The 15870-nt window shown below is 37.0% G+C and overlaps 1 protein-coding gene and 1 long non-coding RNA gene across 2 annotated transcripts in view; both read left to right on the top strand.

The window, feature by feature from the left end:
- The window catches only part of LOC108183429 (uncharacterized), a 94153-nt gene that overhangs the window by 2552 nt on the left and 75731 nt on the right, over nucleotides 1-15870 (top strand). The window contains exon 3 of the mRNA XM_087249010.2: nucleotides 325-1075. Within this exon, the coding sequence (XP_087105136.2) occupies nucleotides 325-1075 (751 nt within the window). The remainder of the gene's footprint in view (nucleotides 1-324; nucleotides 1076-15870) is intronic.
- Nucleotides 9213-15214, top strand: LOC147844963 (uncharacterized). The gene is made up of 2 exons (XR_015483817.2): nucleotides 9213-13157; nucleotides 13827-15214. It is a non-coding gene; the product is annotated as an uncharacterized LOC147844963 (long non-coding RNA).

Below are 15870 nucleotides of genomic sequence, written 5' to 3'. Positions count from 1 at the left end.
TATTTACTGTCATCATGGCAAAGATAAAATAAATCAGTATCTTGAAATGAGTTACTAAAACTATTATGTTTAGAAATGTGTGGATCCTCGTGTGGTTTTAAACCTTTATGAGTTTCTTAATCCTGTTGAACACAAAAGAAGATAATAAAAAAAGAAAAAAAAACCTACTGGCTTACTGTGTTCCACAATAAAGGAAATGTTTAAAACTACCATGATGGAGAGTAAATGGTAAGGTCATTTTCATTTGTGGGTGAAACATCCATTTCTTGCTTATCGCTTTGAGCCTTCATACTAAAGTTAACTCTTTTTTTTTTTTTTTTTTAGATCTGATGGTGCTGAAAGAAGAGACTCATGGACAGAATGAAATAGATGAGAAACAGCAGTTTATGAAACCCCAAGAAATAACGACTGATGAAAAACCCACACTGACTAAAAAGACTTCATCACACGGAAGACCTCGGGAATCCAAATCTGGGTGTAATTTCAGCTGTAAACAGTGTAGAAAGAGTTTCAGCCAGAAGTCAAACCTTGATGTTCACATGAGAGTTCACACTAGGGAGCAACCATACACCTGCGAACAGTGTGGAAAGAGTTTTGGTCAAATACAAAGCTTTAAAGCCCACATGAGAATTCACACTGGAGAGGGAAAGTTCACATGCCAAGAGTGTGGAAAAAGCTTTTATCAAGCTGGAAACTTTGCAGCACACATGAGAATTCACACTGGGGAGAAGCCTTTCAGCTGTAAACAGTGTGGAAAGAGTTTCAGTCAAAAGTCAAACCTTGATGTTCACATGAGAGTTCACACTAGGGAGCAACCTTACACCTGCGAACAGTGTGGAAAGAGTTTTAGTCAAAAACAAAGCTTTAAAACCCACATGAGAATTCACACTGGAGAGAAGCCTTTCAGCTGTAAGCAGTGTGGAAAGAGTTTCTGTCAAAAGCCAAACCTTGATGTTCACATGAGAGTTCACACAAGGGAGAAACCTTACACCTGCGAACAGTGTGGAAAGAGTTTTGGTCACAAACAAGACCTTGACATCCACATGAGGATTCACACTGGAGAGAAACCTTACACATGCACAGAGTGTGGTAAAAGTTTCCCACATATAAGCTCACTTAAACACCACATGATAAGTCACACCAGAGAGAGGCCGTTTACATGTGCTCAGTGTGGAAAGAGCTTCACAACCAAAACTAGCCTCAAGAACCACATGAATGGTCACACTGGAACCATAGTGTTCACATGTGATCAGTGTGGAAAGAGTCTCAAACGGAAAGACACCATAAAGAAACATATGAAGATTCACTCAAGAGAGGATCGTTTTAGATGCAGTGAGTGTGGAAAGGGCTTTAAAAGTAAAAGAAGCCTCAACACTCACATGAAGCTTCACAATGCAGAGCAGAGTCCTCAACATTGAGGCCTTGTCCAAACAAACACGGGTATATTCAAAACGGCTGCTTTTTCACATAGTTTGGCTGTTCATTCAAGTGAAGTTTATTTATAAACTACTTTCGAGAGGATCACATGCTTATGATTGTCCACGGCTGGTCCAGCATTAGCTAAAACATGATTCACCAATCAGATGATTCCTGACTCACTATAGATAACCAGAACACAAAGCTGCAGTCACAATAGAGTTTGAGATTGTGAAATTCTGTCGTACGGTGCTGTTAAAAGGGGCGGGATCAAACAAGATTTTTAGAAATTAAAAAAGTGAGAAATTGCTCCATGGTTTAAATTTCTGTCCAGAGAGGTCATGTTTTGATCCTCGATTGGTCTCACGCAGTCAAGTGATGCGATTTCGCAGGTCAGAGTTCACCAAGCATGAACTTTGCACCTCAGCAACCGGCGAAACTTGACGCATGACCCTGTTTCTAGTCTGACGCATTCGCGTGCGTATGAATGGAAGTCTATGGGAGGAAAAGCCCAGTGTGACCGTAGCTTAACTCAGTTATCCTTGTCTTGCAGAATCCCTCTCCCACCCTTACTCCCCCTCCTTTCTAGATTGGGCAACACGGCAGCCAATGATTAGCCAGTGGTTAGCACTGTTGCCTCACAGTAAGAATGTCGCAGGTTAAAGTCGCTGCTAACCAGTTGACTTTTTGTGCAGAGTTTGCTCATTCTCCCTGTGCTCGCGTGGATTTCCCCTGGTTTTCTCCCACAGTCCAAAAACACACAACCTAAGTAAACTGAACATTAAATTGGCACCATAGTCGAGCTCTTAGTAAGCCTTATATCTCCCTTTAGCCGACCCTATATCTGTCATTAGAATAGAAAGAAGTCTGGGGAGTTCATCGAGATCTACCTGAGCTTAAACTCCCCTCTCGTCCTGCTTACGGGATGGAGCCCAGGGCTCGAGGATCTTATGAGCTTAGGTCTCTCCCGGGATAGCATGCCAAACAAGTGTGAACTCTTGAATACATATCAAGTTACTGATAATGAAACCCTTTGAACACCTGAAAATTTAAACTCAACTGAAGAGGGGTGAAGATTTTGCCAGCTGTTTTGTCATGTAGATCAGGGGTCACAGCCCAGTACCAGGTTGTGAGAGTTGCTATCGGGCTGCAAGAAGACAAAATAACTCTGCATGTTGATAGATTGTATTGGCTTGTTTCATATGCAACAAGTATCTACTTCTGATAAGATGTGAACCAAATGACCAACAGGAACTCAAGAGATGTGACTCAACCAAAGTAGTTGGGTTTAATCTCCAGTGGGGTTTCATGCTTTAGTATAAATTAGTGTCTCACAGACAGTACTTTGGTTTAAGTTACTTGACGATGGACAAGTTAACATCACTGCTGATGAACTGCACAATTAATTGTCTTCAATAAAGTCTTCTCCCCGTAAGAACTTTGGTCAGCTTACTTATTTTATGTATTAGAGTCATCTATACGTTGGTGAGCCACGCAAGAACGGTTAAGCAAAGTACAGCAAAATCTGACAATGTGTTTCAACTTATTATGAACCGACAACCATATTTGTGCAGGGTTCCACTCAATTCTTTCATGTTGTCACAACACAAATTAAGTTAACTTAACATTTTTAATAAATTTATGTGGATTAAATATTAAGGCCCGATCCCAATTCTACTTTTGTACCCCTTCCCCTTGGCCCTTACAACCGAGGGTTAAGTTGAAGGGCTTCAAATTCTACCCCTACGAATTGGGACAGCACTACAGTACCTGCACATGTCATCATATGTCCTCGAGATTTCTTGCTTCATATGAGATCAGACGATCGCGACTGCTGTACTTATTCCAGTTGTTATTGTTGGGTATTTATCTTCAGGAAATCACTGAAGGTTTATGTTATCATAATGATCTAATGTGGCAATAAGATCGTAACGGTACTGTGCATTTAACACAGTGGCCAAACTTATCAATGTAAACACACAACAACAGCATTAACATTATAGCAGACACTGTAAAAAGCTCATTGACAGCCACTTGACTTTTCTGACAGGGTATTCCAGTGTCATCGAGTGTCAGAATTTTGTGGGACTGCTGTACAGGAGTTATGATTAGGGATTAGAGCAGCAAAATTAATCGAAAAAAGATTGCGATCTCGATTCGACCCCGTTGACGATCTTAATCCAGCTTTTCTCTGATTCTGTCAATCATATTTTCAAGTTAAGGAGAGAAGAAAAGGCGGCTGCATGAGTCTTTTCATTGTTTCACATAATGTTGCTCAGTGACATGGACACCTCCAAATGATGTTAAAAGTGTCACATACTGTATTTATAAGGTATAATTCACCTGAAAATGTAATTTTTGTCTTCATATAATGATGTTTTTGCAGCCGGAAAATCACACGTGATGTAAGCTGCTGACCGTGAGAGTGCGCTCAACTTAATAATAGACACGCACGCGCCTACTTTAGTGAACAGAACTTGCAAATGTTGTAAGTAACAGGTAATACAGTTGTAAATAATATTCAGTTCGTGGCACAGAGTGATCGTTTGGGAGCTGCGCGCGAAGTATGAAGCACTTAGTCAAAATAAAACCGCAAGTGTGCACTTCATTTAAATGATCATATCTCATTTTAGAGTTATGATTACGACAAGCATTTGATTTTTTTTTCTTTCATAGCGAAGTTGTGCATGAAAATAAATGTTTACAGTGTCAGTATAACTACTCTGGCCTACATATTGTTGAATATAATCTGAAAATGACAAATGTCTGATTTTACTAGTGAATAAATAGTCTAATAATGTTGTCAATGACAGACTGCAAGCATAATCAAATCAAATAGAAATTCAAGTTCCTCCTAACAAATCAGAAATCAAAACAATAATTAAAGAAGGTGTTAATAGATTATGGCAAGAGAAATGGGATAAAGATGAGAAAGGCAGACATAGTTACAGTTTTCCAGCTTTATTCAATATATCTTCTTTATTGTTCAGCAGAAAAAAAGAGCTAAATATGTTTGGAACAAGTAAATGATGAGGCTAAATGACAGAATTGTTAGTTTGGGTGATCTATTCCCATCTATCACCAAGTTAAAGTATATAAATTGATGTTAAAATGCCTAAATAATATTGATATCAATAAAAAGATCTGCTATCTACTATTTTTACATTGAGGTAATCTTGTATTGATAATTTCTGGATTTTAATTATGTGTAAGTTGCATAAACTCTATTATTTAGCCACTCACTGTTGTTTTCAAATTACTCATGTAACTTGTCTTTCAGAATGTTTATGGTTGTTAAAGTCACCTCAGATTACAGTGTTGCTATATTCCTGATCTGTGGAAAGAAGAATTAGATGAGATAAGTAGAATACTACTCTGTTTACTATTATATTAAATGCAGTTATGTTATTCAGAACACAGTATGTCCATAGTGTGGAAAATAGATCATGCTTATGAAAAATTACTTTATTATTTTGTACAGCTGTTATTGAAATGACACTAAGTGTAATATTCCATTTTACAGTGAGTAATGCCACAACTACAGGACCTCTTCTTCTTTCTCTTCTCATAATTTAAGTAAGTATTCGGAGACTAACTCTGACTTCTGTTTACTCAAACCAGCTTTCCCTGTCTCTCTAAATTCATTTAATTGTATGTAATTTTAGTATATGATAGATTATTAAAGAATTAAAATAAAGTAGGCTACATAATTACTCACTGTAGATGTTATGCCTGAAGCTTCAATAAGTCATTCCCTGTGTAGTCCTGTTGTGTCAAGCTCTAATATATATATATATATATATATATATATATATATATATATATATATATATATATATATATATGTGTGTGTGTGTGTGTGTGTGTTTGTGTAATAAAATCTATACTTTGTTTTATACTGTTTGCTTATAATATTAGATGTGCACTGTATGTATTAAATGTTGTGAAATATATAATAAAAAGTTTGATCATATTCATTTGTATGGCATTTTTAGACTTCAAAGTTTACACATGCACTTGTTAAATTAAAAAGGAAAAATACATGAACAATGTTTAATATTAATAGAATTACTGCTGTATCCTGTATTCTAGGCAGTATTGATAAACTGCCACAAAAAACATTAAAACAAGTAGTAAGAATGCCGTCTCACAGTTGCTGAATGTCACACAAATTTTATTTTATGAAAATGAACAAATTATTTGTAACCTCAGCAAAACATCTTGTATGATGTCTTAATTAACCAATAAGGGCCAGTTAATAATGTTTGAAAGTTTGACTAAATATTTTAAATCTTGGATTTTTATTTTAAAAATTATGTGCAACGATTGCATATTTTATCTGAAAATTAATGTTTTGTCCAATATTTCATTATTACGAATAGTTTTTTTAAAAAATAATCTATAAAGTTGGGTTTGTAAAGGGACACATGACCTTTCTGAAAATACACATTTATTAATCACACTGAAATGAAGATATACTTTGAATTTGTCCTTGACAGTGTTGACACAATTTGAGGTTTGTTTGCTGTTTTTCTGTTAGTAGATTAATTGTAAAAAGTGCAGGAGCTTGACCAACATTCATTTTTTACAGTCTAATGTCTAAATAATACAACAACTATGTGGTTAAATTAAAAAGTCTTAAACTTCATTTATTTGTTTTATTTTGATGTCTCAAAGGCACTTAGTGATAATGACCTCTTTAAGTTGTTTTAAAATGTTTAGATTAAATGTTTTGATCAACTTCAAATACTGAACATCTGTGTGATTGTGTGTGCGTGTGTGTGTAAGAGAGAGAGAGAGAGAGAGAGAGAGAGAGAGCAAGTAGAAAACTAGGGAGAGAAATGTTTGAACAAGTCATGACTGCAACAGTAAGTGGCAAAAAACTAAAAACAAAAGACTTTTATTTTGGCGTGGCGTGTGACGTCATTAGGCTGCGCCGCTCTTGCGCTTGATTCAGCTGGAGAAAGGTTTGTTTTTAAAACCTTTACATAAATATAAAGCGATTGAATAAAGTTTCAGGGTTTTCATCCGATGCTATATTATGAACCTGCTGTTGGCATTATTTTGACCCTTTTTACAACGAAGTACTATTTACTCACAGTAATTAGGGCTATTGTTTGAATAAAGCAACTGAAATGTGAGTAATAAGTGTTTTAATTAAGGTTTAATTTATTAAAAAGCATAATGTCATTCCATTCTAAGGACAAATCACTATATATAAGAAATGGAGTACTAGTTTTAATCAACTCATTGTGTCTTGCTCAGACTTACCTGATTTATTTTTGTTAATGACTCTCATATGAAACTGTTAAAGCAAGTAATGAAGAGAAGTTATTTTGATTCTGTTCATTGTTTTATTTATTTTAATCAGGACGTTTTTAATGTTTTTATTTTTTTAAACAGGATAAAGTGTCCAAACGCAGAGAAAAACTGCTGAAGTGACTGATCTCCACACTGTTATAAAGATGCCGTTTATTAAAGAGGAGAGTGAAGATGTGAAGATTGAAGAAACATTCACAGTCAAACAGGAAGATCTGCAGGAACAAACAGGTTGGTTTTAATTCTCCAAGACCAACTCAGTCATTTGATCCTCATTCAGATATATTTTAATAAGAAGAATACTAAATTAATCCATCTTGCAGCCCTGAGTGTGCTGCCTAGTTCTCCTAAATGCACATAAGCACTCATTTAAAGACAGAATGAGTTTCATCACTTGTTCTTATTTATGTCATACTTGTTATGTATTATTCGTCTCCTATTTTCACTACCTTCTTAAGGTTATTGCTTTTCTTGTTCTCTTTGTTTGTTAAGTGTCCTTGAGCACTGGCGCTATATAAAATAAATAAAAACAAAAAATTAAAAAGGTTTAATTGAGCTGACAATATTTGACCTACAGTATTCTCATAGAAGATATCTGCTATTACAGTGATGGTGTTGGCTTAGTACTTTCCATTTGCATATGTCACGTTGATCACAATTCCCTTTTTTATCAACTTCTTTATGGGTTTAAACTTGTTTTTGTAGTTGTTACTAGTTCTCACAGATATTATCTTAGTTTGACCTACATTATTATAATAACTAATTACCTGGGCTATTGTGTTTAAACAGGGTTTCCGCTGGGTATTAAAATGTCTTAAATTCCAAAATCAAAAATTTAGGCCTTAAAAAAAACTTAAATTTACTGAAATATTGTGCTGTATGTCTTAAATCTTTTTAAACAAGTCTTCATTTTCCTGTGTTCATGTTTTGTTACCCAATCTGGCCAAAACTCATACAATCACCAACAAGACATTTTAACTCTGTTTATCATAATGATAAGGACTGCTGAGGATATCGACCTGGACAGATTGTTGTGCATAGATTTAGTTTAATATAGTTTTTAAAACTTTTAAAACATTTGTTATTTGTTTTTTTTTTATTTTAAAGAAAGTTTATTTTGGGGAAAAAAGTGTGTGGATCCAAGTAGAGCTCTCTTGTTTTTACACAATATTTAAGATCTTTTGCTAAGAAATATCTAAAATATTTTAATGTTATTATTATTATTAATGTTATTATTTATTATTGTATTATTAAATATTTTATATTAAAATATTTTTTGTTTGGACATATAAAAATCTTTTTCATCTGGGCCAGTTGAAAAATTCCTTAGTCTAAAATTTCATTCATAATGGTCTTAAAAAGTCTTACATTTAACTTGGTGACACCTGTAGAAACCCTGATTTAAAGTATGTCAAAAAACGTGGAGGCCCTAATTTTAAATATGCTGAATGAAATGGACACCAAAATAATAAATTATTATAAAACATTGTACAGTTTTCTAAACTATATGATGGTGTGGGACGATGTGAGACAAAACTAATTAAAGTGAAACAATAACGTTTAGCATTGAACTGACTACAACTGGCCAACAAACTAGTCTAAAAAATACTTTTGCTGCTTAGGAAATGGATTACAGCATGCTGATGATGTGCAAACATTTGAGTGTAAAGTTCATCAGTATTGACCATATTCTTCACGTACCAGCAGGTGTCGCCATTGGAATCTTTTTGCTTTTTAAAGAATACATTTTTAGATCCTAAAAACAGCGTTAATATAATAAGCTAAGACTGACATGCAATGTGTTGAACACCTGCAATGTTTTTTCAGCAATTCATAAAAATACTGCATATGAACTGTCTATTGATTTATACAAATAAAAACCATTCATTAATAATAATATAACAATTAATTAATCATTTATTTATAAAATAATACACCTTTACTAAATGTGCTTGTGCATTTTTTTGTTTATTTGTTAATGTTATCTCACAGATGAAAAGAGAACAGAATATTTGTACTCAAGTTATAATACACTGCTAAAATAATACAAGTTTTAGTAAATGATACTAATATTTTACAAATTACTCTAAAAAACTACTCTGAGTACTAGTTAATTACTTTTGAAAAAAAACAAAACATTTTTTTCATTATGGCCCTTTTTTAATTATACAATTATTTAAATTGTTTAATTGTTTAAATCACAAGGCTACATGTAGGTATTTGCATTAACAAAGTATGGTCTATTTTTTTCTGTACATGACAATGAATCATTTTCAATAGCACTGGCAAAACTACCACATACTTTTAAGGCCATAGAGACACTTTTTGTTCATTTTTAAACAATACTTTCAGGCTTTTAAATGTTTAAAGTATATGATGAAAATATTTAAACTTGGGTTTTTGTTTACATATTTTACACTGTTTTTCTTAATTGCTTGTTGTCTATACAATATTTTATTTTACGCTTGATCCTAAACTGAAATAATTTTACAAAAAAGACAAGAACACTGTCGGTAATAAAATAAGAAAAACAAATTACTTGGTTTCTGACAACACTACATTTCTCAAAGCAGTGCTTTAATATTGTTTATTTTGGTAAATGTAACAGATTGCTTTGACCTGTAATGCCTGTACAAATTGTTGATGCTTTAAGACAGATCAGAATACCCCTAGTATGTATAAATCACATAAATACCTCATCCAGAAACATTTCTAGCATAATTCTTTTGCCGTAAAGAAATAAAAAGTTCCACCTTTGTGAAAAGTTATGGTAGGCTAAGTTTCACATCACAGTACAGCCAAGTAAGTGCGTTAGCATTGTCACCGGTCATGCATCAATCTAATTCTAAATACTTGAAAGTTTTTGAGTAAGTTTAGTCGAGGAGCAAAGATAAATAATTTCTACTTCTGAGAGATCACAATTGTATATAGTCTGAGCACACACACGCGATGATGAGATCATGAGAGGACTTGCAGTTCATTTGAAAAAGCCTATTTAAGGGCTCGGATATCCAGTTTTGGCGATTAACTACATGACTGCACTCTCGTGTTAAAATAAAGCACCCGCGACATTTGCAGAAATGAATAATTGCGCATTACCTGCAGCTCGCGCCGACACTCTTAGAGCCTACTCACACTATGCTATCCAAACCGTGCCCAGGCCTGTTTGCCTGATCGTTTGAGAAGTGTGAGTGCGCTGAATCGGGCTCAGGCACAATTCACTTGGGCTTTGGCGCGGTACGCTTGTGTGTGAGTGCAAAACGCGCCTAAGCCAGAAACTGAAAGCAAGACGTTTCTTTTAAGGGACTATTTCATATGCATTTATTAATCATTCTTACCGTTCAATGAATGCAAACTGTTGTAGTTTATTAAAGACGCAAACTCCTCACTGCACCACAGCTGTGCATTCAGCAAACCTACTTATTCCTGCAGCACGAGGACTTTATGACTGTTTATGAGCGTCAAAATTGGCGGATCTGTTCGGCAAAATATTTGATTGTGTGTCACTGCATCCCAAACGACTAAAACAACATAACTAGAGAAGTCTCCACTGTGCTGACCGAGAGCACTTCTCTACTGAACAGTGCATCATCAATATTGTAAGCGTGCCCTGGCCTGAATGGAGGACAAGCGTGCTTTGGCCTAGTTCAAAGCAGCTGTTCATAGTGTGAGTATGCTCTCAGATTGTATTAAACTAGGCTTCAGAAGAGTGATAGGTTAGAGGCGAGTAAAATCCGTTGGAGAGAATGCAAAATGGCAGGATGTCCGCGGCTTAATTACTCTTGTGAATAACATAGACATCTCTATAGTAAAAACACCCAAAAAGCATTATTTCAATAATGCATTTGTTTTTAAGTTGTTGTTTTCTGTCACTGGAACATAGAAAGGCCTTTGTCCCGCCCTTACGTTCAATGCAAAACTAGACAAGGTTGACTGTGATTGGTCACTTTTAATGTCAGTCAAATCATCGCTTCAAAATCCTGGTATATTTTATATTGGTATATTGAGAACCACTGCTGAAGGAGATAAAATATACCCACACAGCATCAAAGGCCTGCACCTTCTCACAACAGCATCTCTGTTACAACTCCAACTCCACAATTACAGCAAAACCAAGTCATCCTCCTACCCATGAGTTCATACCACAACAGCTAATTGTATCAAGCACCCTTGGAGCTTGGTCTGGAAAAGCCATAATCGACACTGGAGCCAGCTATACCCTACTTCACCAACATTTGAGGTCAGCACTTGCTTCCCTTGATGTTCTTCATCAATGGCCCCATGGTCTCCTCTACTTTGCTAATGGTGAGACCGCCATACCTTTAGGATGGGCAAAAACAAATGTCATTCTTTACAATATGTTTTTTCCTATTCCATTTGCTATCCTCACTTCCACAGCTCTCACTTATTTAGTGATCCTAGGATTGGATTATATATTTACCAGTGGGCTACAGATCAATGTGGCTGGTGAAAATTAAACCTGCACATCAACCCGAAACCAAGTGTATGCTTTTCAGCCTGGGCAGGCCAGCATTCCAGAAAAAAACATACCTGCACCAGAAAAAAAAAAGTGCACAGAAAAAACTCAAGCCAAGCTCGTTCATAGTTCACCTCAAATCCCCCACCACAAAGTCTATTTCAGTTACCAGATAATAGGGATGACAAGACAATAATAAAAGCATCAGTTGATCAATCTCACCTGCATCCAGAAGAAAATTGCCAGTTACATCATCTACTTCTGCAGAATCCACAAGTATGTACCTCCCAGCTTGGAAGAACAACTGTTCTACAGCACTGCTTGTATATTGACTAGCCTGTGCTGATCAGACAACGTCCATACCGTTTAAAACCAGAGAAGCAAGAGATTGTGAAAGAGCAAGTCAAAGAAATGCTAATGAATGCCCTCACAGAACCTATACAAATAGCGTGGGCCTCACGCATTGTCCTTGTCCCCAAAAAAGATAGCAGTATGAGGTTGTGTGTGGACTATCGTAAAGTGAACGCTATCACAGAAAGAGATGCCTACCCCTTACCTAACATCACAGAGATACTGGAATCCCTCTCTGGTGCTGTCATCTTCTCCACCATTGATCTCAACAGTTGGTACTGGCAGGTAACTATGGAGCCTGGAAGTGAATCCAAGACTTTTGGATTTAAAAACTTTAAAATGCCCCAGCAACATTCCAGCAATTAATGGAGTCTGTCCTAGCAGAGTTGCTGGGAAAAATGTGTTTTGTGTATATTGATGACGACATCATATACTCACCCTCAGTCACCCAACACTTCAAAGATCTTCACCTGGTTACACAAAGCTGGTCTGATCATTAACTTGAAGAAAAGTAAATTCTGCCAACATAAATTATCATTTCTTTGACATGTGGTGAACACCCAGGCCATTCCTGCTGATTCCATTAAAGTAGAAGCGATAACATCCTACCCGGTTCCAAAAAAACATCAAAGACTTTAACTCCTTGGATTGGCAGGGTGGTACCATATGTTTGTGCCAAACCTTTCTCAAATTGCAGAGCCCATGAACTCATTGAAGAAAAAAGGGTGAATTTTTCAATGGACACCTCAATATCAACAAGCACTGAAGAAATTAAAGACTTGTCTCACCTCGCCTCCCATCCTTGGACATCCTGTTCTCCGACTCCCCTTTGTGGTTTACACCGATGCCAGTGATTCCGGATTAGGTGCAGTGTTGACACAACACAAGGCGCAAGGACAGGAGGAATTTATTAATATTTATCATTTGTTTAGCCATACTATAGGCCAGGGGTTTTCAAAATGTGGGGCGCCAGCGCCTGTTAAGGGGGGATCGAGAAACTGAGGTGTGCACTCGAGTAAATTATGACGTTTTTTTTATGTTCACAAGAGTCAATCTGATTAGTCCCGCAGCTAACTATCAGGCACGAGGCACCTTTTGTAGTTAATGCGATCACGTAAAACATATACAAAAAATGGACCTGTGGCTTTTTAAAATTAACGACGGTGAAGTTAATACCGGTAAACCATCTGACAAAAAAGATGACGAGTGCCCTTCTGAAGCATTAAAGCAAACGGATGACCAACCCTCCGCGTCAACGGGGATCTCCAAACAGAGAGGTTTAACGCTCATTACAAAAACCAAAGGCCTGTGTGCATCAAAGCAACGGAAGTATGATGAACAGTACATACAATACGATTAATAACGAACCATGTCCACAATGTGTTGTGTGTTCAGAGGTCCTTGCAAATGACAGTTTAAAACCTGTGAAACTGGTGCGTCACTTACAGAAGAAACATCCGATGTTAAAAGATAAGCCAGTCGACTTTTTTCGATGTAAAGAATCAGCATTAAGAGGACAAAAACAAACGATGACTAGTCAAACCACGCTGCAAGTAAAATCGCTTACTGCTTCAAATGAGGTGGCACATTTAGGGTGCTTTCACACCTACACTTTTGTTTCGGAACGTGTCTCGTTTGCCCAGTTAGCGCGGTTCGATTGGCATATGTGAACAGGGCAATCGCGCTCTGTTCCGCGCCAAAGTAATCGCTCCGAGATCGCTTGAATGAGGTGGTCTCGGCTCGATTGAAACGAACCCTGGAGCGGTTCGATTGCAGTGAGAAAGCGATCCGATCCGAGCGCGGTTATCACAGTGTTTTATGCATACGTAATAGGCTTACGGCTATATGAAGAGAGAATTATGAGTAGGGCGGGGAGTTTCGCGAGTCTCCGGATGCCCGCAAACGAGTGATGATCTCCCGGTAATCTTGCGTCTCCCTCCCTCAAATAGGCATCGTTGCGCACCCTTCTCACCCCTCCCCACCGCGTCTCTCCTCAGACATGTCGCGCGCGCGCACCCTGTCAATCACCACCAAACCACCACCTCTCCTGACAGCTGAGCGGGACGCTGCAAAACAAACCCTGACACTCTGACCAATGTGAGGAGAGATTACTCGCACGTGACTTGTTTTAACTCTTTTGGTCCGTTTAGAAACTTTGCAGTGTGAAAGCGAACCGCTCCAAGAGCAAAGAGCAACAATGTAACAATTGTAATCTCTGTTTCGGAACAACTGAATCGATTCACAGGTGTGAAAGCACCCTTAGTTGCCAAGGCCAAATAGCCACATACATTTCCAGAGAGCCTCATATCTCCAGCTGCAAAGGCCATCTGTAGAACTGTTTAGAGAGAAGTATGCAAGTTACATTGAACAAATTCCACTACCAGACAACACCATAAGCCGGCGTATAACTGTTATGGCATGCGACGTCAAACGTCAGCTGATTAAAAGAATAAAGAATGGGATTTCTTTTTTATTACAATTAGTTGAGTCGACAGACATATCAAACTCATCTCAACTACTTGTATTCGTCCGCTACAGTCATGAGAGAAAATTGCTTGTGGATCTACTATTTTGCTCATCAATGAAAAGACGTTTACAGGAAAAGATATTTTAGAAAAACTCAGCGGTCAACTGAATGAACTTGGTCTTTGTTGGGACAATTGTGTCGGTGTGGGCACTGATGGAGTGGGATCCATGTTAGGAAAAAATAAAGGACTCGCTGCTTTGGTTCATAAAGTAGCTCCGCATGTTTGTTTCACCCACTGTATGATTCGCAGAGAGGTCCTCGCAGCAAAAACACTTCCTGCGGACTTGAACGCAGTGCTTCAAACAGCAATACAGATTGTGAATTTCATAAAGACTTGTCCCACTAAATCAAGACTGTTTGCCTTGTTGTGCATAGAAATGGGGTCCGAATATGAGTCGTTGCTTTTGCACAAGGAGGTTAGATGGCTCTCCACAGGCAAAGTCCTGCAGCGTATTTTTTCATTGCATTACGAACTGAGGATTGATTGTGGATCTTCCTTTAGGAGTTATTTTACTGACGCTAAGTAGCTCACAGATCTTACATACCTGTCTGACATATTTGATAGGCTTAATTCGCTGAATTTGTCCCTTCAAGGCCGTGTTCAAACCTACTAAATCTAAACATGTTCCTGACCTTGGATGAATTTATCACAGAAAATGTGTTTAACTGGGATACTACTAAAACGGAAATCACTCTCCATCTGCAATCTCTGTCTGCACATTTCAATAGGTATTTTTCTGAGCAGCATAATTGGAACCAGTACGACTGGGTTTGTAAACCCTTCATCAAAAGCACAGTGAGTCTGTCATCAAACCAGCTGGATGCCCTTCTGCACCTTTCAAGTGACCGTACTTTGACCCATCTCCATTGCAGAAATCTGGGAAGAGCAACACAAAGACCCAGATATAATCAAGATATTTCAGAACCTAGCAGACAGAGATTCTACTGTGCAATCCTAGAGGAAACACTGGAATTATTTCCCATGCGAGAGGCCACTGCCCAGACAGAAGCCAAATTCTTCAGAGAAGAAATACTTACTTGTTGGGGAGTACCAGATTCCATTCTATCTGACCTAGGCACACAGTTCACATCAGCAGTTTTCTCTGAAGTTTAAAAATAGAAAATCAAACAGAAAATGACAAAAATCAAATAGCCTACCACCCCCTGACCAATCTCACAAAACGACTGAAAAGAACCCTAAAACAAATGATTTCTGCGTATGTAGAAGATAACCATAAAAATGGGACCAATACACAGCAAATTTTAGATAGTAGATTTAACTACCTTGGAGTTAAAATTAACACTCCCTCAGAGTTTATATGGGAACCACTATAAGTGTTAAAAATAACACTTTTGAAAGTGTTAACATTGTCAACACCAAGAGAGTGTTAATTAGCAAACTCTTATAGTGTAAAATATCTGTTAAATTTCAGAAAAAATACCAGCAGCTGTGGTTGCCAGAATCTTTCTGTGAAAAACATGGAAGTTCTATAGAACTGTATAAATTTACAAAAAATAACCATATTTCATGAACTGATATAATATTCAGTTTACAATATCATAGCTTAGTGCAAAAAAAATGTGAAGTCTTTAGATGCAATAATGTTTTCATGTGTGATTGCTAGTAGCAAACAGATTTTGACTGCATTAGTAACTACACAGTAACCTTTAAACAAAAGAAGATGCAGCATAACATCAAATACTCTCAGTTCATCTTGAACTTGAACAGAGACGCTATCATCCTCCACAATGGTGACACAAAAACTGTTTAGCTGTTTTT

The sequence above is a fragment of the Danio rerio genome, chromosome 4 (genome assembly GCF_052040795.2).
Source record: "Danio rerio strain M-AB ecotype USA chromosome 4, GRCz13ab, whole genome shotgun sequence".
Classification (NCBI taxonomy): domain Eukaryota; kingdom Metazoa; phylum Chordata; class Actinopteri; order Cypriniformes; family Danionidae; genus Danio; species Danio rerio.
Note: the sequence above shows the minus strand (reverse complement) of the source record. Positions and strands in the feature narration are given on the sequence as shown.